The sequence below is a fragment of the Melopsittacus undulatus genome, chromosome 8 (genome assembly GCF_012275295.1).
Source record: "Melopsittacus undulatus isolate bMelUnd1 chromosome 8, bMelUnd1.mat.Z, whole genome shotgun sequence".
Lineage (NCBI taxonomy): Eukaryota > Metazoa > Chordata > Aves > Psittaciformes > Psittaculidae > Melopsittacus > Melopsittacus undulatus.
The window spans coordinates 35562710-35586583 of record NC_047534.1 but is presented as its reverse complement, the minus strand read 5'-3'; the positions used below and the strand labels follow the sequence as shown (position 1 = coordinate 35586583).

The 23874-nt window shown below is 40.2% G+C and overlaps 1 protein-coding gene across 9 annotated transcripts in view; it reads right to left on the bottom strand.

The window, feature by feature from the left end:
- The window catches only part of CARF (calcium responsive transcription factor), a 40522-nt gene that overhangs the window by 14140 nt on the left and 2508 nt on the right, over positions 1–23874 (bottom strand). For 6 of the 9 annotated variants that reach the window (XM_031045114.2, XM_034065360.1, XM_034065361.1 and 3 more), the window contains exons 2-12: positions 22181–22302; positions 18349–18561; positions 17116–17236; positions 14731–14860; positions 13719–13803; positions 10086–10275; positions 6472–6592; positions 5479–5622; positions 4786–5019; positions 4231–4393; positions 3158–3233 (exon numbers count right to left, since the gene is read on the bottom strand). In XM_031045114.2, the coding sequence (XP_030900974.2) occupies positions 3158–3233; positions 4231–4393; positions 4786–5019; positions 5479–5622; positions 6472–6592; positions 10086–10275; positions 13719–13803; positions 14731–14860; positions 17116–17236; positions 18349–18561; positions 22181–22291 (1588 nt within the window). In that variant the 5' untranslated portion in view covers positions 22292–22302. Of the gene's footprint in view, positions 1–3157; positions 3234–4230; positions 4394–4785; positions 5020–5478; positions 5623–6471; positions 6593–10085; positions 10276–13718; positions 13804–14730; positions 14861–17115; positions 17237–18348; positions 18562–22175; positions 22303–23874 lie in introns of those variants that run through there. The other 3 variants (XM_031045121.2, XM_031045122.2, XM_031045124.2) reach the window with 3 other exon arrangements.

Below are 23874 nucleotides of genomic sequence, written 5' to 3'. Positions count from 1 at the left end.
CACTGCTTGGGCTTTCAGTATGAATGCCAGAATTGAACAAACAAACAGAACATGTACTTTAGCTCACTTGTCATTATACTTCATAAAAGATGTAAAAGGGAGCACACAAATTTGACAATTACAGTGGATCTTAGACCTAGAATAGAGAAAGCCATATCTCATGGAGAATAGGGAGTTCTGCTCAACAAGACAACAAACAGCTAGGTTTAGTTCTGTTATCATTTGATTTAATAAGCAAATTTGTCTCCAGTCAGCACAAGTTGAAATGAAAAAAACAAACACAAAACCAAAACCAAACCACAAAACCCACAAAAACCCCACAAACAAAATCCCAACAGAAACAAGCAGCAGTTTGAAAAGCCAGCATTGTTTTCCCTTGTTACCATTTCATATACATTAACAAGAATTCAATTTTTCAGTCAGGCTTATTTTTTTGCTTAGACTTGTAATACAATTATAAACATGTGTTTGCAATGTGCACAAACACATACCCACATATATAAGGGGAGACAAAATATGCTGGAATTAGATTAGCTGCTTATATTTACTGACTTGGTGCACATGTGCAGAAAGGGAAACAAATCCGATTCTCTAGCTTCCTCTAAAATTCACTAGATGGACGCTTACATATTTGATAGGCTGTGAAAGACAAAGAAAGCAAGAATTGATCTTCCTGAATCTCCTCCAGTATTCAGACATACTAGAAAGCATCCCTGCTGAGCTCTATAACAGCTGTTGAAGGCACAACTATTCTGTGTCTTTCCATAAAAGTGCAGTAATGCAAAGACTAGCATAGACATACAAGCTTAAGCACAGTAGGTCTGCTCATACTGCAGATTCCTTTTTTTCCTAAAATAGGCTTCCTTAAGAAAGAAGGACATTATTCAATCTGAGCTTAAAACTTCTGTCCTCTGACAGCTGTCAATAACAAAATTCTTACCCTAAGAGTACCAAGCATGCACGATGCCTTTCAGTTCAAAATGATCAGTTACAGCAACAGCTTAAATAAGAGTTAAAAAAAATCCCAAGACAAAGCCCTAACACCGGCACATAAATCAGGTAAATCAGGTTCACCAAGTCATTTAGGAGAAATCGCATGAGTGAACTAAACCTCTGGGAGTTTATATTTCCTGCTACAACAAAGATAAGAAATAGGTCAGGAAGTGACAGTGACATGCAGAGAAAGGACTTTATAACCAATCAACCAATTAGTGTTGTAAAGTAAGTATGTATATTCAGTGCTGGGTGGCACAGGGGTATCCCACCAAAGTCGTACACACTGTAGCTGCCCATCCTCCAAACATATATTGTGGTTACATATTCATGAGATTGCCTATACATATTCATAACATGTTCCCACTTGTATGTTAATTAGTATTTCCATAAACTCCTCCCACTGCACATGGGCAGTGCTTTTTGGTGGTGGTCGTAGGGGGTTGTGGGGATGAAGGCTAGTGGCTTCCGCAGGGAAACTAACCTTTTGGTATGGCAGGCTCAGTTACTCCTTGGATCATGTCCAAACCACAAAGCTGGCTTACAACTGTTCTCTTCTTTTGCATGGGCTCAGTCTCCCCTTGGATCCCCTGATCTTATCTCAAGAGTTACAAATGTAGCTAACTTTTCATAAGTGTTAAGTCCCGCACTTTGTTAACCCTTAGAGGTTGCACTAACAATGCAGTTAAGGTGTATTATAATTAATTACATTAACAATGCAAACTAATTGCCCAACCAGCAATCAGTTTTAAATCTTAGGACTCCCCTATCTCAACAGGGGGCAAAGTGGAAAGAAACCCAAACACATCAGGACTTCTGGCAAGAACCACAGTGGAAGATAACTGCTGACAGAAGTAGATCTTTAATCATGACAAATGTGGCAGTGTCCCTTTGGTACCTGTAGACCACCAGCTGTCTGAAACAAAAGGTACCCACCACCATGTTCCAGTTAAATGGGGAAACAAGCTGGCAATGCCACTGAGATTAAGAAGCCTGCAGCATTATCTTAGTGTATGCAAACAATTAGACTCATCCACCTTGCTGCAATCATATCCCTATTAAAAGCCAAAAACTTTTCTCATGAGTTTCATATACAACATTAATTGAGGAATGGGGAAAGCATCCACAAACATGCAGAAAGATCTTTTGGTGTCACACTAGAAAAAATGTCCTTGAAACCTGAGGAAAAAGGCAGAATAATATAATTTTATTATCAGCCACCATGATCCAGTGAAGCATCTCAGCCCATGTGTAATCCTAACTACACTAGCTAGCAAGTAGATCTGTTTAAGTACATATTTTGAAGTCAAAATAACAGTAGTAGGAACCCACTTTCAACAAAGGACAGTAGTGTAACTAGCATCTTCAAAATAACCATGAACGCATAAACCCAAGTTTCCGTAGAAATCTACACTATCCACATTCTGGTTTTGATGCAGAGTGGGAAGAAGGTTAATTGCTGGGAAGAGATGCTACTTTGGCTTCACACATTAATAACGACATTACACCACATAAAGAACTGAAGAAACATCTCTCACATCCCTGCTGCCACTAAACACACGTTTCTATTTTTAAGTATTAAGGAAAAATAGAAAAGAGTGCTTTCAATCCTGACAACAGAAATATCATGTTCAATTTTCAGGACCTGATCCTAGCAGCAGAACTCAAGCAAATGACTCTGCAAGAAGCAGGAATCCCAACATGCATTCAAGTGCTTTTTATCAACATAGGTAAGCACATGTGAAGCACAAACCACCAAGGAATTCATGTACCCAGATGAGTCCCGCGTATTGTGTGTCCTGACAGATGCATCTGTTCAGTAGCAATTTAATTATCTTTACACAGGTGTTATTAGCACTTTTCCAAGGTAAAATGTTGTTTCTAAATAACCATCCCATTAAAACTTTCAGTTGCTTTAGGATGCTAAACAAAAGCCAAGATAATAATTTTCATACTTCTGGCAACCCCGTCACACTACATGTATTTTTTGATGTATGCAGTCACATAGTTAAAAAAAAAGTATGCTAAAATAGATACACCTTCTTAAGTTCAGCTGAGCAGCAGAACACAGCAGCAACCTCACTGGAAGGAAACTGAACTTCTGTGATACAACTAATGAAACAGATCACGTTTGAAGACAGCAAAGTTATTAATGCAGTCCTACCATCTGAAGGTGGCGAGGCAAATGTAACAGTCACTGTTTCTGTGAGAACATTCCCACTGTCTGTGGTCCACTGCAGCTGAAAGGAAAAGGATCTCAGTTCTCAGAAAGGGTGCAAGCTTGTCTACTACAGGCTCAATAGGACCTGTAGGAAAACAGTCTGAAACCACATTAATTTTCTTGTAAGTATGCAGCAATTTGGAAGCTCCTGTTTTACAGAAAAAAACAAGCAACCCCCCACAAAGAAACTAACCTGTAAAAGATATTTCAACTTACACTGTATCAGGGAAGGCTAAAAAGGCTAAAGTCTGCTCATAACAGTTCAAAGACCTTAAAAAAGAAAATAGTCAAACCATTCGGCTAACTAGCAAGGATCACTCACTCACCTGGGCCAAGAGCAGTGTAGGGAGAGGGAAAAGACTGATGACACAACATCATTTAACAGTACAGTTTGTCAAAGCTGATTTTAAATCGGCAATTCCTTAGTAGTCAGCTTCATAACTGGGAAAACTAGGATCACTTTGTACCCTTTATCACTCAACAGGTGAAAGAAAATTAAGGAACACCACATCAGAGTTACTAACCATTCTGAAGTATCTACTTCATGCTTACTTCACTTGCTGTAAGTGCATTTATTAATATTTACGTATTCAAAATATTGTGCAAGCCCTAATTTAGATTATACCTGAGACATACTTCATCCCCATTTTTCAGATATGGAAAAGTAACTTCTCCAAAACACAATGACAAAGCCATGAATAAGATTTTCTGATGTGTCAGTTTCTCTGCACCATGTGGTTTCCAGCTCATGTAGCATCATGAAGTGCTGGTATTGTATAATTTGTCAATCAACTAATAGCAAACTAATGCTGATGAGATAAATACTGAATAGGATCAGATGGTTTTATTAATATATAATCCAATCTTGTTCAGCCAGAGATTCCACTGAAAACACTGCTGCTGGAAACAAAGTCATAGAGACTTTTGGATGAAATACAGCTAAGTGGTAAAAATTACAATACAATTTCCAGTATTTAACTGAAAAAAATCAAAAAGAAACACAAAGGCCAACATACCGTTGCTGGGATACTTTCTGAATTATACACCATCTCGCTGTTCTTGAGGGACTTCTGCACTTCATGAATGTGGTTCTTGATGTCATTCACAGTGGGGAAGAAGGACAGGTTGTGTCTTTCTGGTACTTCATCAGGCTTGAATAATTCTCTTTCCACATACTTTCTGTCACATATTAAACGACATTAAAATATGCATATATAAAACATACTGTGTTATCTCCCTCTGTTACAGAGACTCCTACCCTTCCCTCCCCTTGTTCGAATGACAAGAGCAAGCTAGTTGACCTTCTGACTCAGTTCTTCTTGTTCATCTGCTACAGAGTAGGGAGCTAAAAAAAACCCATTTATTCAACTATAAAAAGGACAACAGCTCTTAGCAGCTACCTACAACAAAATGGAGAAAGAAGAAAAAAGCTGGGAAAAATCAGTTCTCATGACATATGGGGAATATATTCAGGAACACATCAGCACTGCCCTTTAGCTGCAAACCAAATTAATCAAATGCAGAAGTAGATATAGCATTAGAGACTGAGAACATGACAGAAAGTTCTGTACCTCAGTTGCTTCCTCACTGCATAGACCTGCTCTATTCCCTGAGACACCAGTTCTCGGATCTTGTCTGCTACTTGAGGATGAAGTCGGGAAGGCAGAATACAGTTCTCATCTCTAACGACTTCCTCCTCCTCTTCAGGAGAAGGCATAGAAAATTGTGAGGGTGAAGAAGGGAGGCAGGAAGTTTCCATTTCATGGTATTGGTGGGCTTGCTGAGTGGGTAACTGTACATACCACCTGGCAAGAAGGAAAGAGTTTCTATACATAATTCTCAAGCAAAGGCAAAAAACAGAGTCTCTTGCCGGAACAGTCTGACAATCAAAATCAACCTAAGTAGAATGCCTTATGATTTTACAGCCCCTGAGCTGGAAGATACTGCATTTTAGTGCTCAGAGCCCTCTCACACCCATCAATGCAAAATAAACCAGCTCAATTCCCCAGGTAATACAATAATTTCTATCTATTCCTTGTATGAAAACATCTGCTGAAGTTTCACAGCTTGGTGCTTAAGACATTTCCCAAATTAATACTCCAGAGCCACAAAAGTCTTATTGACATTGTGGGATGTTTTTTTCTCCTATTGCTATTAAGCAAGAGCCTTAATAAAGTGACAAAAAAAATAAAGGAAAGCAAGCAAATTACCGCTCTTTTTTGATTCATTTGTCAAGATAAAGGAAAAAAAAAAGGAAGTTTCACCTGAGGACACCACCAGCATCTATCAAGTTCTTCTTCAGCATGTTGAATGCTTTCTCCTGCTCCATTCTTATGATTTTCTTGTCAATTTTAGGGTCAGTAGGAACCCTGTATTCCGGAAACTTCTGAACCTTTTTAATATAGATCCTTCCGGAGTGAGGATAAAAAAAAAATTCTCCTTCAATACACTTGTCCTTAGGGGGAGGAGGCAAAACCCCACCTACTTCATATCAGATATTAGTATAGGGAAAGTTCAAGCATTGTCGCAGGGTGTGAGGGATCCCAAAGAGAACTGTAGAATTGTTAAGCACACATCAACAGAGACTGATGCAGAAAAAAACTTTTGTGGCTGTCTGGAAGCCACTCAGCCAATGATTTTGTACCTCAACAAAAACATTCTGTCCCTCAGTATAATACCATTTCTGAAGAGGCTTTAGCCAGCTTGAAGCCAGGATTGAGCACATACATACCTAGATGCAACTGGACAGGTAAATGCACTCTTAGCTCAGTAAGAGCTGAACAAGCACCCAGGATGATGCCCAAGAATAAGGCAAAAAACGTTAGTGTTGGATAAGGAGAAAGTCCCCAGTGAAGAACTGTAACTCCTTCAGAAAATAGGACATCTGCTAAATTATATTATTGATATAAGTGTAATTAAAAGCCTGAGGGAAAAATAACAAATAGACTATAAAGTTTTAGAATAAAAATGGTCACTAAAGGACATCACAGTAACTACATCCAGGTTGATAACAATTCACACCTGTGCATCATATCCTGAGGTACTGCTACTTTGCATCCTGCCAGCCTATCAAATCTCAGCCTTATTCACTTCCTTCTTCCCTCTAAATTAGTAACAGCCTCAAATTAAAGGAGACAAAGCTAAGAGCTACAGTGTGTATCAGCTACCACCCCCAAACAGTGCTCTGTCAAGGCTCACAGAAACAATACATTTTTAGGATGCCAAGTTGCTCTTTCAGCTTTATAGACAATTCCTACCTTGCTGGACAAGTAGCTTTGTACAGAGGGCAAGAGGTGCCTTCCTGCTCACCAGCTTTTTTGGGCTGGAACCCTTTCCTCCTTGGCCCATATTGGCACTCCATTACAATGGCTCTGCTTCCTGGGAACAGAAAGTAATGCATTCTGTTTATTCAAACAACCACTAAAGTTATTACAGTAAAACAACACTAAATAAAAGATGAGTGTTACAAAACAGTTATTTGTTTACCATCAGGCTCATCAGAAGGCAGAACACTCAAGTGCAGAAAGCATTCAAATACAGTACAAATGCTACTCTCACAGCATGAAAAGGACACAGACCATTTTTCAAAGCATTTCCCAACCTTACTACACCTCACAACACTCCTGCAGCATATATGATGGCAAATATTGGATTCTGCCTTGCTGAATACCAATACAGGATGAACAGTCTTGCGAGTTACCAAAGTAGCACAATGCCAGTAACAAGCATAACAAAAGCAGAATCCCCAAAATAACCAAGAAAATCCACGGCTAAAGTCAAAGTGTACTGGTTTTGGCTGGGATGGAGTTAATTTTCTTCAGCATAGCCAGTACAGGGCTATGTTTTGGATTTGTGCTGAAAACAGCATTGATAACACAGGAATGCTCTAGTTACTGCTGAGCAGTGCTTAACACAGAATCAACAGCTTTTCTGCTCCTCACCCCACCAGTGAGCAGGCTGGGGGTGCATAAGGAGTTGGGAGGAGACTCAGCTGGGGCAGCTGACCCCCCAAGTGACCAAAGGGATATTCCACACTGTATGACACCATGTGCAGTGTGATATACTGTTTATAGCTGGAGTAAGAAGCAGGGAGATATTCCAGGTTTGTCTTCCAAGTAACTGTTATATGTGACTGATCCCTGAGTTCCTGGAGATGGCTGAACACCTGCCTGACCATGGGAAGTGGTGAATGAATTCCTTGTCTTGCTTTGCTTGCACACACAGCTTTTGCTTCATCTATTAAACTGTCTTTATCTCAACCCACAAGTTTTCTCACTTTTACCCTTCCAGTTCTCTTCCCCATGCCAGCAGGGGTAGGTGAGTGGCTGTGTGGTACTTAGCTGCTGGCTGGAGTTAAACCACAACAAAAACTCAGCAGCTATTTCCATCCTCTTGTCTTACATCAATATTTCAGGCCATGCTGCCCAGCAATTCTTAGCTGCAAGTCTGACCTACCTTATCTGCTAAATAACATTGTTTCAGTGTGGCATACACACACAAAAATCAGACAGGCTTAAACAAGTACTGCTGAGCTATAAACTTGAAGCAAGTGACTTCATCCAGTCAGACCTCTAATAAAAGGGTAACAGGCACAGCACTAAAGTGGTCAAGAAAGGAGCTTCTTCCAAATCATGTTTAGTTATCTTTTGTTTATAATTCATATATTCCAGTGCACAGGCAAGGAGCTGCCTATACCACGTGATACAACCAAAACCTTTTAAAGTATCATAACAGCAACATAATATGTTTTCATAAGATATGCAATGATTTATTGCTTTAGACTGTGACATTAAAAATAAAAATTAAAAATTCAATAAAACAATGCAACTAAAGTTGATTTAAGAGAATTATGTATAAGAAACATACTTTGTTTCATTTAAAAAAAAAAACCCAAACTTAAAACTGAAGATCTAGGACTGAAAAGACTTCACCAGCTGTCCTGGTTTCAGCTGGGAGAGCTAATTTTCTTCCTAATAGCTGGTACAGAGCTCTCTCGGCTTTAGTCTGAGATCAACACTGTTAAAACACCCTTGTTTTAGTTGCTGCTAAGTAACATTTACCCTGATCAAGGACTTCCCAGTCTCTCATCACCTGCCACTGAGGAGGGGACACAAGAGGCTGGGAGGGAGCAGAGCCAGGACACCTGACCCAAACTAGTCAAAGGGATATTCCGTATCACAGAACATCATGCCCAGTATATAAACTGGGGGAGCAGGCCAGGAGGAACCGATGGCTGCTCAGGGACTGGCTTGGCATCGGTCAGCAGGTGGTGAGCAATTGTACTGTGCATCAGCTGAGTTTTTTTCAGGGCACGGAGTTTATTCCTTCCTCTCTCCCTCGCTATTTCATTTAAAAAAATATTAACTTTTATTTCAGTTATTCAACTATTCTTATCTCAGCCCATGGGTTTTTACCTTTTTTCAGATTCTCCTCCCCATCCCAGTGGGGATGGGGGAAGCAAGCAAGCAGCTGCCAGCTGGGCTTAAACCACTACAGAGCTTTAATTTAGTCCTTGCTAATATAAATCTCAAGGAATTTGATGGGGTCCTTGTTTTACAAAAGTATCAACTATACAAAACAGTTATTAACAATAAAGATTTTGATGATTACTGCCTGTTTCACACTATAGGGAGCTAGTCAGCTTCTCTGTATTTTCCCACAGCTGAAGCACAGCAGGGCAGGTACTACAGACTGGTACCACTTACGCAAAAGGGTAATTCCTGGAGAACAACACTTCTGTCCTGCACAGTTTAGAATTCAGTTATCTGGGATTTAAACTGCTGTTCAGTACATCATATTTACTGCCTCTGTTTTTTAGGTGGAAAGGATTTTAATGCTTTTCATAAACTAAACTTAAACATACTGGAAACACAACACTTCAGATATATACATAATGTCTCTTAGGAGGTCTGAGTAAAGCAAAAAAATACTAGTTTAATAAACTCAATCTCTATCGGTCTACAGCTTTAAAGGAAAAAACCAACAATGTGTGGTTTTGCTCTAAATATCTTACTGTGGGGAAACTTATCTATCAGGCAGATCAAACAGAAAGCCAAAGATGTCTCACAAGTATTTTGGGGAAAAAACAAAAGTGTAAGTTGGCTTGGATTTGTTCTTAGCTTTATTATACCTCAGCAGTTTATGGCTGAAGCTTTAAAACTGGTGCTATCATTTCACTTTTTCAGTTACTTCCAGAAAAAAAACCCAACCAGCAAAAAAAAACAAATGAAAACACATGCACATAACCTACATTTCAGTTATTCATGATCTCTATGGAACAATTAAAACCTGGTCATTTGATATCTGCATGAACCCTTTGTAATTTCCCATATGCATTGCACAAGCTAAATATGCAATTCCCCACCTATGGAATCTGCACATTCATTTTAAAACCCCAAAATCTGTCTGCTGAGGTATTCTGATGTTTATTTTGTTCTTTTACATTTGTTTTTTTTTTCAAAGGGTGCAGTTTAAACAGTTCATTGGCTTGTATGGAACAAACTCTTCAATGGGGCTCCAAGTTAGCCAAGACTACTCAAATAAGCTCTTATCCTTACAAGAACTTTCACATCCTGATAGAGCAGATGGGACCTCCACCTAAAGATCTCATCACAAAAACTCCCATCAAATAGTACCTAACTAATTTATTTCTCAAGAACAAAAGGAAATAATCACAGCAAAACATAACCCTGCGGTTTCAAGGAAACAAGCTCCTCCTGACTGTGTCACAGAAGTGCCCAAGCTGCTCTTTTTGTATGTTTGTGCCTTGACTTCACCAGCACTAAGGAGCACCATAAAGACCCTTCTTTATGGCCAGTTGGCACCCCGTGTTGAAATTCTGAAAGCAATTATTAGAATAAAAGTTAGTTACCTGCATTGACAAAGGGGATCCCATCATATGGGACATACTGAGATTTCCACATCAACCGTGTGGCGGGTTTGGCTGGGCTTGGAGACTGGCGCGTCCCCCACACACTTTGTGTTTGCTGCTTGTGTAGCGTTAGAACACTCTCTAATTCTGTCTCGCTCACACAATAGCCGCGGTATGAGTCCCCAATTTTCTGCATGGAAAGGAGGTGAAATAATAGGATTATTCACCCAGATGACTGCTGAACATTGCACAAGAAAACAAAAGCAGTCAGGGTCCCTGGCAGGTGAGGACACGGGCCCAGATTTTTGGCATGTCATCATTTTTTCCCCCATGCTCCTATCCTTTACAAATAGATTTACCACAGGATCTGACACCAGAGCAGTCCCCACTGAGGTCAGGAGTTTGTCAGCTCTCCAAGACCCTTAATACACCAAGAACCCCTGAGAAGAGTACAGTTATTGCCCCTGCCCGATTTCCACAGGACAGCTTCACTCCTGTTGTTTCCCCTAACACACGCTTCAGTTGCTCCTAGACAAGTTTGTCTTAGAAAAACCTTTTCACTTGACTCTCACTAAGAATTGCTCAAGCACTACAAATTGTCTGTGCATCTACTTCCACACACACACTGCACTGAGCTGGATCAGAATCCATCTGCTTATACCACCAGTAATTGCCTTACCCACTTACTGCACTAAATTCAAATTAAATGTCTCACAGAACACCTCCTCCTCCAGTCTTCAAGGCACCCTCAGCTCTCAACATTCCACAGAAATCCAGCATACCAGATGTGCCTTGTGCAGACTGATGATTTCAGTGAACTCTGCCAAGCTGCATACAACTCCAGAAAAACAGCATCTAACTTGACTCAAAGTAAAGAACCCAAACAAACCCAAGACAACAACAAAAAAAAGCACAACTTGCTGACTTTGCAGCATCCCCTGTGACAGCTGTTCAGCTACTTGGAGCCATCACAGCTGGTTCAGTGCTGATCTACCAGAGCCTGCCAGCAAGCAGAGAAAGCACTGGGGCAGAGAGGAGCTTTCCATCAGAGTTCTTAATGCCACGCTCACTTCTGTTCATATGCAGCTCAGCATCAGGCTGACAAGCAGCTGGGAGTAACACTAGAGTAGTTTGCCAGCTGTCTTACAGCGTATCTGTAAGACAAATGCATGGTGAATGAGGACTAAACTGATAGATCTATTTTGCTACCTTCAATGACAGAGTAGCCTGTTGTTTAATACTGACAACAAAAGCAGCAACGTCTCTCCAAGATTATTATTGCACAAATACTTTAGGGACAACTTTATAAAACCTGCCTTTTACCTAAGTAAAACATAATATCTGTTGTTAGCAAGAGCTAAAGTCAACAAACACCTTGTGAATGAGCTGGCCCAGCACAGTGTTGCTGTTAGGTTAAACCCAAAAGCAGAGGATTATGTATGCACCGGATGCATGAGTCATTCTGAGATACCAGTTGCTTGCTCTTCAGCAGCTCACAGCACTGCTGCAAGCATACCGCTCCAGCTGTTACACCTATAGGTGCACTCCCACAGCTGTGGTGAGGAAGAGAAGTTGGCAACTGTTCAGCCAGAAATGATAAATAGCATTTCTGTCCAAAACTTGACCTGAAAAACCCAGAAGCAACAAAGCAGCCTGAGAAGTACCAGAAGTACCTTCTTTACAGAAACCTGGGATGGCACCTTTCACACGTGGGATTACAGTACCACTCCACACAGGAAATAGTGCATGACCAGCATTTTTCTCTCCATATCTTATACCTGTCACTATAAATAGGTCATTGATCTTATCCTAGGGAGATGACAAGACTGATAAAACTGTTGTGGTAACAGCTAAGGCACTGGCTTCTATTCCGGCTTTACTTCTGTGCTAGAGCATTTTCCTAAAATTGGTGAGAGGGGAGTAGGAGGAGAAAATCATACAGCACATAAGATCCCTGCTCTCTAGGGGCTTCCAAAGTAGGAACAAATGGACAAATGAGACCATCTGCTCCAGAAACATAAATGAACTTAGCTTTGTACATTTGATATTAGTTAATGTAGTTTCTAATGACACTATTTCAGTATGCTGACATATGCTGGAAATGCAAAAGATCAGGCCATTGAAAACTAAATAGGTTACAGAAAATAACTATTTTTTTAAATCCACTTCTTATTAGCAATTTAATTACCTTGAGGTAATCAGATACTCTCCAATCCTTTAACTCCAGTGAAGCTTCAAGCAAAAAAAAAAGGCAATTCCTTTCCCCTGGCCTCATCTCAGCAAGGGTACATAAAAGCTTACGCTAAAGTACGTGCACCAAGACTGCAGTTTTCCTCGAGTGAGCTACAGCAGCAGGATACCAGAGGCATCACACTGTTGGCATGGCAAGTGTGAGCTGAAGATTTCAAGGCAGTCAGCAAATCAATACCAAACACTGAGCTTAGTGCTAACTCTGAACAGCTGCAGCTTTTAGTGCTCTCTGTTTGCCTGCAGTACTAACTGCCAAAGGAGTCATTGCCCTTCAGAGCACAGTACTGGCCAGCTCCCTGGGATGTATATATTGTATGAAATAAAAGGTATAGATATATATAAAAAATAGATATATAGTTAAATTTTAAAATGTTCCTATTTTAAAAATATTTCTATGTGGATACAGAAAGAAATTAAATTTCTAAGTCCCCACAACTGTAATTTTGAGTTACCGGTGGCCAAGCCAACAGGAAAAACATCATATGGTAGGGGAATCTACAGAGGTGAATCAGCTAGAGAAAGCATGAGCTTTCCTTTAAAAAATATTAAGAGAAAGTAAAATAAGCATCTATCAGGAAGAGCCTGGTGGCAGGAGGAAGGGGTAGGTGATCTCTCAAGACTCTTCCTGTCTTCCTCCCCTTCCTTTTAAGTGATGTATGATGCAATTTTAGCTATTGATAACATCCCAATCATCAGAACAGTTCTCCAGACATCTAACAATATGCTGAGAGTTCTGGTTGGGTCAAAAGCCACCACAGGGAATAAAGACAGATCCCATTTTAACAAAAGAGAAAGCAAGCACAGGTAAACACGCTGGTACAAAAACAAATCAAAAAACAACACAACCAACCCTGAGAATATCTAAAATAGAAATCCTTAGTAAAACATTGATATTAAGGAGCTCTAAGTCTCAGATTTGATCCTGGTGAGCCACATGGATTTTGATTTCTGTATGACAACACTAACTAATACAAACACTTGCAAACATAGGCCATTTTATTCTCAATGGATCACTAAGGGCAACAAAAAACAATTTGCTCAGCAGAAGACAGCAGAACTTGCACTGTAGTTCACAAGTGAACTCTAACACGACAAACAATGGCTTTTCCCATCACTGCTCAGCATCAAGATTTCAGAAGCACAGTTTTTTGCTTCAGGAGCTGTTGATAGTCAGTTATTCAAGCATTCCCAAAAAAGGAAGGGATTCCATAGCATTTTATATGTTTAAACATGCTGGTAGTACCAGCTAGTACCAGTAATATTTCATAATATCAGGAAGCTTGAACACAAGTTCTACAACTGTCAATTATTCTCTTCATGGAACAGGATCAGCATCTTAGATCCAGATGATAAAACATCAAGTCAGAATTCTTTGCAGCCCACCTCACAGCTCCTGAGACAGCATGCCCATGCAGGTGTATTTGGTGGCAGTATCTGGAGAGGGATGGGAAAGGGATCTTCAACTACCCTGAAAAACAAAAACATGTAGTAAAAATCTACACTGATATACAAAAAAGCAACCATTCAGTCTAAACTGCAGATAACAGCAAATCAGTGCACTATGTTGTCTTGGGTTCAGCTGTAAGTTATTTTTCTTTACAGCTGCTGCAGTACTGTCTTTTCAACTTTAGTCTGAGAACAATGCTGATAACACCGATGTTTTCAGTTGTTGCTATGTAATGCTTACCCTGATCAAGGACTTTTAGTCTCATGCTCTGCAAATGAGGAGGGGCATGGGAAGCCAGGAAGAAGGAGAGACCAGACACCTGACCCAAACTAGCCAAAAGGGTATTCCATACCACAGCACGTCATGGCCAGTATATAACTGGGGTGAATTATCTGGAAGGCCCAGATGGCTGCTTGGGTCAGGCTGGGTTTCAGTCATTGGGTGGTGAGCAATTGTATTGTTTACAAACATCACTTGTGTTTATTGTTTTCTTTTCCTTTTCCCCTTTTGGTTTCATATTCTCTCCCTTTGTTATTTCCCTTATCATTATTAATGGTAGTAGTAGTAGTTTTGTATTGTGTCCTAGTTACTGGACTGTTCTTATCTCAACCCATGTAATCACTTTCAGTTCTTGGTTGGCAGTATCAGTGTCTCTTTGAAGTAATTTCAGTAATTTGCATTGTTATTTTAAGTGCACATCTACTGCTCTGGTCAGAACATATCCAACTACCTCTGGAATACAAGTCCTTTAACGGACTTTTCCAGTGCTCTGGCACATACTAAAGCTTCCTGCAAACACAGTTAGCTACATATCACAAGTACTGAGTGTTCACAACCTCTATTCTAAGGTAATTTTGTGATAACCATTGCAAAAACAAAGTCAAGAAAGCAAAAGCACTACTAGCAGTGGATCAGAAATACTGCCCATCATTTTACCTCCTGACCTACCTGGTGGTTGGTTTTTTTGATACATTGAGAGATGCCTGTGGGTGTAGAATGTAACTGTTTCCACTGTCTGCTATAGCAGCCACCACTACAGTCTGCAAGTTCCCATCACCACACTTCTCCTCTGAAACATCTTTACAAAAATAAAACAGCCTCCTGGTTAATAACTGAACTCAGAATAAGGAAATAACAAGCTATGATTAAACTTTGTGTTGGAAGAGCAAGCATTTTGATATATGAAATAATCTCTCTAGATGATAAGGTAGCTTAACAGTTGTGAACCAATACTTAAACTCTAAACACACATACAGAGATACACTTGATAAGGTTGTTTATCCTCAAAGACAAATCATGTTACTGCTAATGACACCTTCCACAACCAAGCAATCTGAAGAACGTGTACATTACTCTGCTTTACATTCCCACAAATCCTTACAGGATTGCACAACTATTTTGTTCAATTGCAAATCACACAGTGATTGCTTTTGAAATAAGAAAAAATGAGATTACAACACTGCTTTTTACTTTGAAAGAAGGCCTAAACAAGTAAAACAGGTCTCTTGTAATTGAATCTTACATGCTGTTGGAACAAATGTTTTAGCCTTTCTTCATAGCGGGGAGAAATCTGTATGCCAAAAAATACTGTCAAATGAAGCCTGTATATATAGTTAAACAAAAACATAATGCAAAACTGTGAAAGCAGGCATTTGATACTTTGGTCTCGACATAAAGAAATGGAAGCTCTCTTTAGAAGGAGGATTTTTGTCACTCTATTAGGAAAGTTTTTCCCCCCCTCCCAAGAGACTGATAAATTATTGTCTAAATACAGAAATCACTCCACTAGAAAGCTTGTGCTGGGAGATTTGTAAGTTTGCACCTTGCATTAACACCATGCTGGTTCAAACCTCAGAGCACTGGTTCCTCTACACAGACATGCCCTTAAGACACTACAGTCTGCTCCGAAGCCGTATGCCATTGCATGCATTACCACCATGTGCAGGCAAGCAAAACTCAAGGGCCAGCAGGCCACTTCCTTTCCCCTTTAATCTCCATAGTATGTCAGTAACCAGTCTTCCTGTCTGTCTTTCAAAGACCAAATAACTTCAAAGAGTTTTACACAGCAAGTCTCTAGAAAAACAAACTTAACCAAACAAAACCACAGGCCCCCCTGTAGAACATATATTCAAATACCACAAAACTAAGCTACTTGCAAAAAGGGAAGAGTGTTTAAGACAAAAAAAATTGGAATACAAAAATACTATTCATCATTGCAATTTACTACCTACAAAAAGTAGCAGCAATTCTTTAGTAACTAAAGGCTCACAGTCAGCTTAGAGTCACATAAGACAACGCTAACTAAACAGTGGTCTCACCCCTGTGTAAGAGCTTGTGGAGAGGAAGATAAAGATGAGCATTAGGTTAGGAGCAAGCCTTTCAATGCAAGGTTGTGAAACCGTATTCCAATTGTCAGTGAAAAGGGCTGGATCATGACTTGAATCCGAATTCTTTGTTTTCTATGTACCCAGCATCAGGACTTGAGTCTTTGAGCTCTCACTGCACTTAACTAGTCCTCCAATATGGAGAATTTTCTCAGATTTTGAGGACTTCATACAGAAAATGCAAAGACAGTTAAAACCCCCCCTAAAACCTTGGAGAGTTTAACAAAACACAACAATCTAGTTCTCAATCTTATTATGTGAATGGAAACTAGTACACAGCATTTGCCACCCAGCAAGGCTTGCAGATAAATAATCAATGCTTTCAGATTTCAATATCTCCCTTTTCTAGGGAAAAGCTTAAAATTTATGCTTCTAGTGATGCATCTTGTCACATACTCGAAGTGTGACAATTAACACACTGAGGGGAATAAACTTAGCAATAAAGTTAAAGTTACATCTCATTTTCTTCAACAGGAACTGAGTTTCTACCTAGGAACTTCATTCCTGGCTTTGCAAAAGATGCATCATCACCAGTGATATCTGGAACAGACCAGAATAACATTAATTCTTCTACTTGCACTAACTACTTCACTCAAAATTAAGTAAACAGTGGAGATTTGAAACTGATAGTACAGCTGTCTGACTTGGCACAAACATCCTGATCAGTGGTAAAGAAGGCAAGCAGCAGTTTGTGCTTGATACCTCAATCTATCCATCATATATCTAAAGTGAGCATAACAGCTTTTACTTCATAAAGCTTTTGCCAAACAGAAAATGTGGTGTGTGGGGTGCCAGATTCATAATCAGAAAGCAAATTCAGCAAGTATGTATGTTTGTCTTATAACTGATAAAGAAAGGAAACATACAAACAAGATGCTTAAAAAGACATGTTGCAGGATATGTTTAGTCACAGGAACACACACTCTCAAGTCCCACAGCTTAAACTCACCCTGTGTGCTGGTCACATCCAAAAGTTGACCTTTAGGAATAATCACTTGGGCCATTCCTGGCTGGGTAGTAGGGATGACATGCAGCACCTGTCCATTTTCTGACTGGCTGGCAACAATCATCTGTAAGGCAATCACACACAAGTATGAATGGCATTAGTTTGTATGGTGATCATCATGCAGTGCAACTGGGTTTGCTTATTACCAGAACAGGAAACACTGTGGTTGCAATTACGGCACATAAATTAACATGATTTTATATAATAAAACCCCTGTCTATTTACTGTCCATTTCTTAAAATTACTTTCCCTCTTTTAAAATAGCTCTTTAACTAATTAAAGGGGAAAAAAAAAAAAACAAAACCCAAAATCCACCCTCAGTGGATTCTACAATGAATTACACATTTATTTGAATCTTACAACACTATTATTAAAGCTATCAAAAACCTAAGAGCCATTCATGGTTGGATTCACTGTAACCCCATTCAGGACTAGCAGAGTTAATCACATTATCAAATGTTGACCTTTACTCCTAAGAAACTGAACTCTATGCAAAAAATTATAGAAGAAAAGCTCCAGAACTTTAAAAATAAATAAATAAATTCTCCTAGAATTCTGGAAAACTTGTACAACTCCTTATGGTATATTTTCCCATAATTACCAAAGACTTGTTCCCAACGTTGTAAAACCTACAATAACATAAAATATTATCTTGTTTCTAATTTCTTACACTTTGAATGGTTGAAAAGTTTTTAGTGACAGCACAACATGTGCCAACCAAGCCTTCTGGGCTAGAGTTACCTTTTTACAAAGTAAGTGTTAAGAATTACAAAGCAATGTTTTAAGCACATTAATTGCAGGAAGGTGGGAGGGAAGGAGAGACATATAGGTTAGCTTGTTACTAATGTTCTAATCCCCACCCAGAAAACACAGATACACTTATTTCAGGGAACACAAGAAAAGCAGCAGTGGTAGAAGTATGAGATCTCATCACACAGTAACATCCAGGCTTGATAATGACAAAAGATGTAAGTTGTTTAATAAAATTAGTAATGGCTGGAAACAGGATTTGCCTACCTGAGGAAGAACAACTGCAGCATGAACTGAACCACTGAAAAGTTTCACCTCCTTGCTAAAGTCTGAATCAGCTGTTGCTACAACAAACAAGCACCTTGTAAAAGAGTTTTTCAAAGAGCATCGTTGCCTCTCACACCTGACCTCTTTTCAGACACTCACCATCCGTGCAGTGGGCTCTCCGAGGGGCTGCAGCTCACAGAGAGGCTGCCCACTTTGGTCCACCACGTGGGAGTCCTCTGCGGAGTGAGGCTGGGGTGGCCGGGCAGGCGCAGCTGATGATGGAGAGCCCAACAAGCGTACTGTGATGGGCAAGACTGGAGGAGAGTCACTCTGTCCAAACAATGGATCCCTGGAATCCATGCAGGTTAAATGCTTTCACAGAGGAAAAACAGTAAAATGTACTTTAATCTTGAGTAGCAATTTCTATTGAAGAAAAAGGAAATTCTATTGAAGAAAGGAAAGGGAGAGGACAGGGAGAGGACAGGGAGAGGACAGGGAGAGGACAGGGAGAGGACAGGGAGAGGACAGGGAGAGGACAGGGAGAGGACAGGGAGAGGACAGGGAGAGGACAGGGAGAGGACAGGGAGAGGACAGGGAGAGGACAGGGAGAGGACAGGGAGAGGACAGGGAGAGGACAGGGAGAGGACAGGGAGAGGACAGGGAGAGGACAGGGAGAGGACAGGGAGAGGACAGGGAGAGGACAGGGAGAGGACAGGGAGAGGACAGGGAGAGGACAGGGAGAGGACAGGGAGAGGACAGGGAGAGGACAGGAAGAAATAAACATTTAAACCAATGTGCTGTACTGTACACTTGTAGGGAGCTCTCATCCTTCTGATCAAGAAGCCACCGGCTAACACTACAGCTCTATTTTTGCTTTCCATTTCCTGATTAAAATGTATTCATGTTTCTTCTTCCTAGAACAAACCCTCTCTATTAAGGGAAAGAAAATCCCTTGTGTCCAAAATCTGTTCCCTAAAACCATCATATCTACCCAGAATCTGAGAGAGCTTATACCAAAACTGTCAAATACCAACCAACCTGGTTTGACTTCGAAAGAAGTCCTAGACACTGTTCCACTTTACCTTTACATACATGTATTTAGCTACAAAAACAAAAAAAAGTCTCATTAATTCTTTACCACAGAAAAAAACATAAGCAACTCAAACCCTCCAATTCAAGACCAAGAACTATATAGCACAAGACCAAGAATCAGATTTTGCAAGCTCAAAAATTATGTACTCAGAGCTTATTCTCCCCAATCTTGCAGAATTGAGGTCTTAAAGCACATCCCATTTTGATTAAATTTAAATTTTAAGCACAAATGTCTTGTTGAAATTCTGACAACACAAATACTGAACATGTAAAAATAACTGCAACTAGGCAGCCCACGTGTATAATATGTCAGGCTGTCATTTGGTCGATGCAAGGAGGAGTGCAGTTTGTGGTATCTCTTGCAGCAATCACACAGTCAACTGACATTTCTGCTACAAAAATTTGTAAACTGTAAATCCAAAGAGTGGGGGAAGAATGTTTCCAAATTTAATACTGAAATCAGACCTGAGCCAAATAACCTAAAAATCCTTCAAGAATAAATCTTCTGTGCTAAACCTGTCTATTGTAAACTCCACCAGAAAGGTAGCAAAAAATTGCACTAGTTACAGAATCGTAGAATAGTTAGGGTTGGAAAGAACCTCAAGATCATCGAGTTCCAACCCCCCTGCCATGGGCAGGGACACCTCACACTGAAGCATGCCACGCAAGGTTTCATCCAACCTGGTCTTGAACACTGCCAGGGATGGAGTATTCACAACTTCCTTGGGCAACCCATTCCAGTACCTCACCACCCTAACAGTAAAGAATTTCTTCCTTATATCCAATCTAAACCTCCCCTGTTTAAGTTTGAACCCGGTATTCCTTGTCCTATCACTACAGTCCCTAATGAACAGTCCCTCCCCAGCCTTCTCTTCTCCAGGCTAAACAGCCACAACTTTCTCAGCCTGTCTTCATACAGGAGGTGCCCCAGTCCCCTGATCATCCTTGTGGCCCTCCTCTGGACTTGTTCTAACAGTTCCATGTCCTTTTTATGTTGAGGACATCAGAACTGCACACAATACTCCAAGTGGGGTCTCACGAGAGCAGAGTAGAGGGGCAGGATCACCTCCTTTGACCTGCTGGTCACGCTCCTTTTGATGCAGCCCAGGATACAGTTGGCTTTCAGGGCTGCAAGCACACACTGAAGCCGGCTCATGTTAATTTTCTCATCAACCAACACCCCCAAGTCCTTCTCCTCAGGGCTGCTCTGAATTCCCTTTTTGCCCAACCTGTAGCTGTGTCTGGGATTGCTCCAACCCAGGTGTAGGACCTTGCACTTGGCATGGTTAAACTTCATGAGGTTGGCACCAGCCCACCTCACAAGTGTGTCAAGGTCCCTCTGAATGGCATTCCTTCCCTCCAGCGTATCAACAGAACCACACAGCTTGGTGTCATCAGCAAACTTGCTGAAGGCACACTCAATCCCACTATCCATGTCACTGACAAAGATGTTGAACAAGACCGATCCCAACACCAATCCCTGAGGGACACCACTCGTTACTGGTCTCCAGCCGGACATTGAGCTATTGACCACTACTCTTTGAGTGCGGCCATCTAGCCAGTTCTTTATCCACCAAGTGCTCCACCTATCAAACTGATGTTTCTCCAATTTAAAGACAATGATGTAGTGTGGGACAGGACCCAGGGATGGATTTCATCAGGTCCCATGGACTTGTGCACATTCAGGTTTTTAAGAAGATCTCGAACCAGATCCACTCCTACAGTGGGCCCAAGGTCTTAATTCTCACAGTCCCTGTGTCTACCTTCCAAGACTTTGGGTGGTGCGGTTAGAGCCTTTGCCAGTGAAGACCGAGGCAAAGAAGTTATTCAGAACCTCAGCCTTCTCCAAATCCAGGGTAGCCAGTTCTCCCAAAAGCTTCTGGAGGAGATCTGCGTTGTCCCTACTGTTTTTTATCCACTACATACCTACAGAATCCCTTCCTTTTATCCTTAACATCCGTAGCCAAGTTTAATTCTAACTGGACCTTAGCTTTCCCAACCTGGTCCCTAGCTTCCTGGACAACATCCCTGTATTCATCCCAGGCCGCCTGTCCTTGCTTCCACCTTTTATAAGCCTCTTTTTTCCTGTGAATTTTCCTCAGCAGCTCCTTATCCATCCAAGGAGGTTTCCTGGCCTTCCTGCTGCACTTCCTTCTAGTTGGGATGCAACATTCCTGAGCTTGTAGCAGGTGATCCTTGAATATTAACTGTGAAGAGACCATAAGCGTGCTACTGAATCACTACCTGAATCATATTTTGTCTTAGCTGAAGTAATGCAGAACATTTATGCACAGAAATCTCTCTGCCTAGAAGTATCTGGTGATATTTGATAATAAATACATTAAACACTCCCCTTCCCCCAATACCAACACAAACATTCTGTGTCTGGATTATTTGCCACATTTGGTCACTAAGCAATTTGACCCAATTTTCAACTCATTACCCAAATCTGTCAGGCAGCCATCTTGAAGTAAATTATATCTGTTTTAAAGGGTTATAAACCAACATATAATGACATGAAATTACTATGGTTAGTCTACAGCAGGAAGCTTTGGAAATGAAAAACAACATTCTGAACCCCCTTATTCCAAGGCATGTCATGAAGTATTCTTTTATTAAAGGATTTTTCTAACACAATAAAACATATTTCTTCAGCACCATAACAGGTTCTATTAATACAATTACTAAAAGTTGTGGTTACATGCAACATCTGGATATTCATCAGTTCAAAACCAAATGGCACAAGAACCCAAGGGAAGGAACTTTTGCACTTTTTTAGAAGACACAGTATAGTACTATAAAGGCAGGGAAAAAACCACTTTGATGAAATAACATACTGCAGATTCATTAGAGAGGACATAAAGAAAGCATCTACAAACACAGGACATTCATACCTCACCTGAAAATCCTGATCCTTTGTTTCTGACTCTCTTGTACCATTATAGTTGGCTATGAACAAATCATTAGATCCTTCCATAGCAATGTCATGGTCAGCTCCATTTTCTTCCATTACAAGGTGACCTGAAAAAGTTACGAAAGTTTATTTCAGCCTTCTGTACTTTAGCCTCAACCAAGACATTGCTGCAGGATTTTCTTTTGTCTTACAAATTTAGTCTTACAAGTTCTAACACTGTTGCAAGCTAAAGGCAAAGCCCTCAAGAAATCCCTGCCTGTTTATCACTTTATTACTCACTGCAGAAAAATTTCAGTGTGTTGCTCTAGGAGTATAGTTTAGCCTCTTGTATAAGAATTTGCTAGACTTGTCTTTGCACACACAGATATAAAACACACATACACATTCATGATTTAACCTAAATATGTCCACAAGCACTCAACAACCATAGGCATCTAGAGAACACTCAATATTTAAATATATGCCAGCACTGCTTTACAAAAATATTACTCGTCTACTTCCATAATCAACAGACAGGATTTGTGTTACCCAAATCTATCATGCAGCCATCCTGAAATAGATTAACTTTGTTTTAAAGGGTTATAAAACAACATCTAATTGAAATTACAGTTGTTAGTCTACAGCAATAAGCTGGCAGGAAAAAAAGCCAGATACACTAAATAAAATTTGGCATTAATCATGTGATGAAACACAAAAAGGCACTACTTCAAGGACCTCAGCTGCCCACTATAAACCATCAAGCAGAGAATTTTGGACAGCAAATTGCTACTTCCACAGGACACCCAGACAGTACACCTTTTAAAGGGTGACCAAACCCACATATTCACAAGCAGTGAGACAAAAATGACAAATTAACATGGCCCCTATGTTACTACAGTACATATATACTAGACTGCCTGCATGATATGCCAAACTGGATAAAGAAATTTAATTCCTACAGTTTAGGGTGAGGGAGGGAGAAAAGGTGTTCAGGATTTTTCCCTTCAGTAGTTATTTTAAAGACAGGCAGCATTATATTAGCATGTGACTCCTACCAGCTTTATCTTCTTCACTGCATCACATAGAAGGGGTCCTGAAATGGACCTTCTTGGCTGTGATATTTTAACTGTTTACAACTTTAGTAAGGTGAATGCAAAAAGCTAGAAAGTCACTTGAAAAGAGCTACAACCCTTGAAGGACAAATTTATCTTGCTTTGAAAAGATACAAAGGACCACAGGCAAAGTTAATCTACATCTCCTTGGCTTTTGAAGCTGAATAAAGCATCCTGCTGATACAAACAACACTGAGAAATTAAGCTGCTCATATGCTCAATGCACTAAATACTTTAATCTAAAGCAGATTTATTTTTCCATTCACTTTTCAAGTGATGACACTCCAAAACCAAGTTCCAAATGAAGTTACCTCATGCTCACCAATCAAAAAGCTTTCGATCTGAGAACAATTCTGAGCTGTTTCAGTTAAAGTGTCTGAAACATGTTAGCAGCATACAAAAAAGGGCAGAAAGCTAGATTTCATCATCACCCAACCATTTTCCCTCAGTCAAAAGATTTCAAGAAGATATATCATTTTTGCCAAAGCAGCACATTTAGCTCTCCAAGATAAACTGAAGAGGTTTGTTCCAGAGATACCAATGGCATGTACCCTTAAGCATGCTGGAATCTGGCTACAGAACACAAGG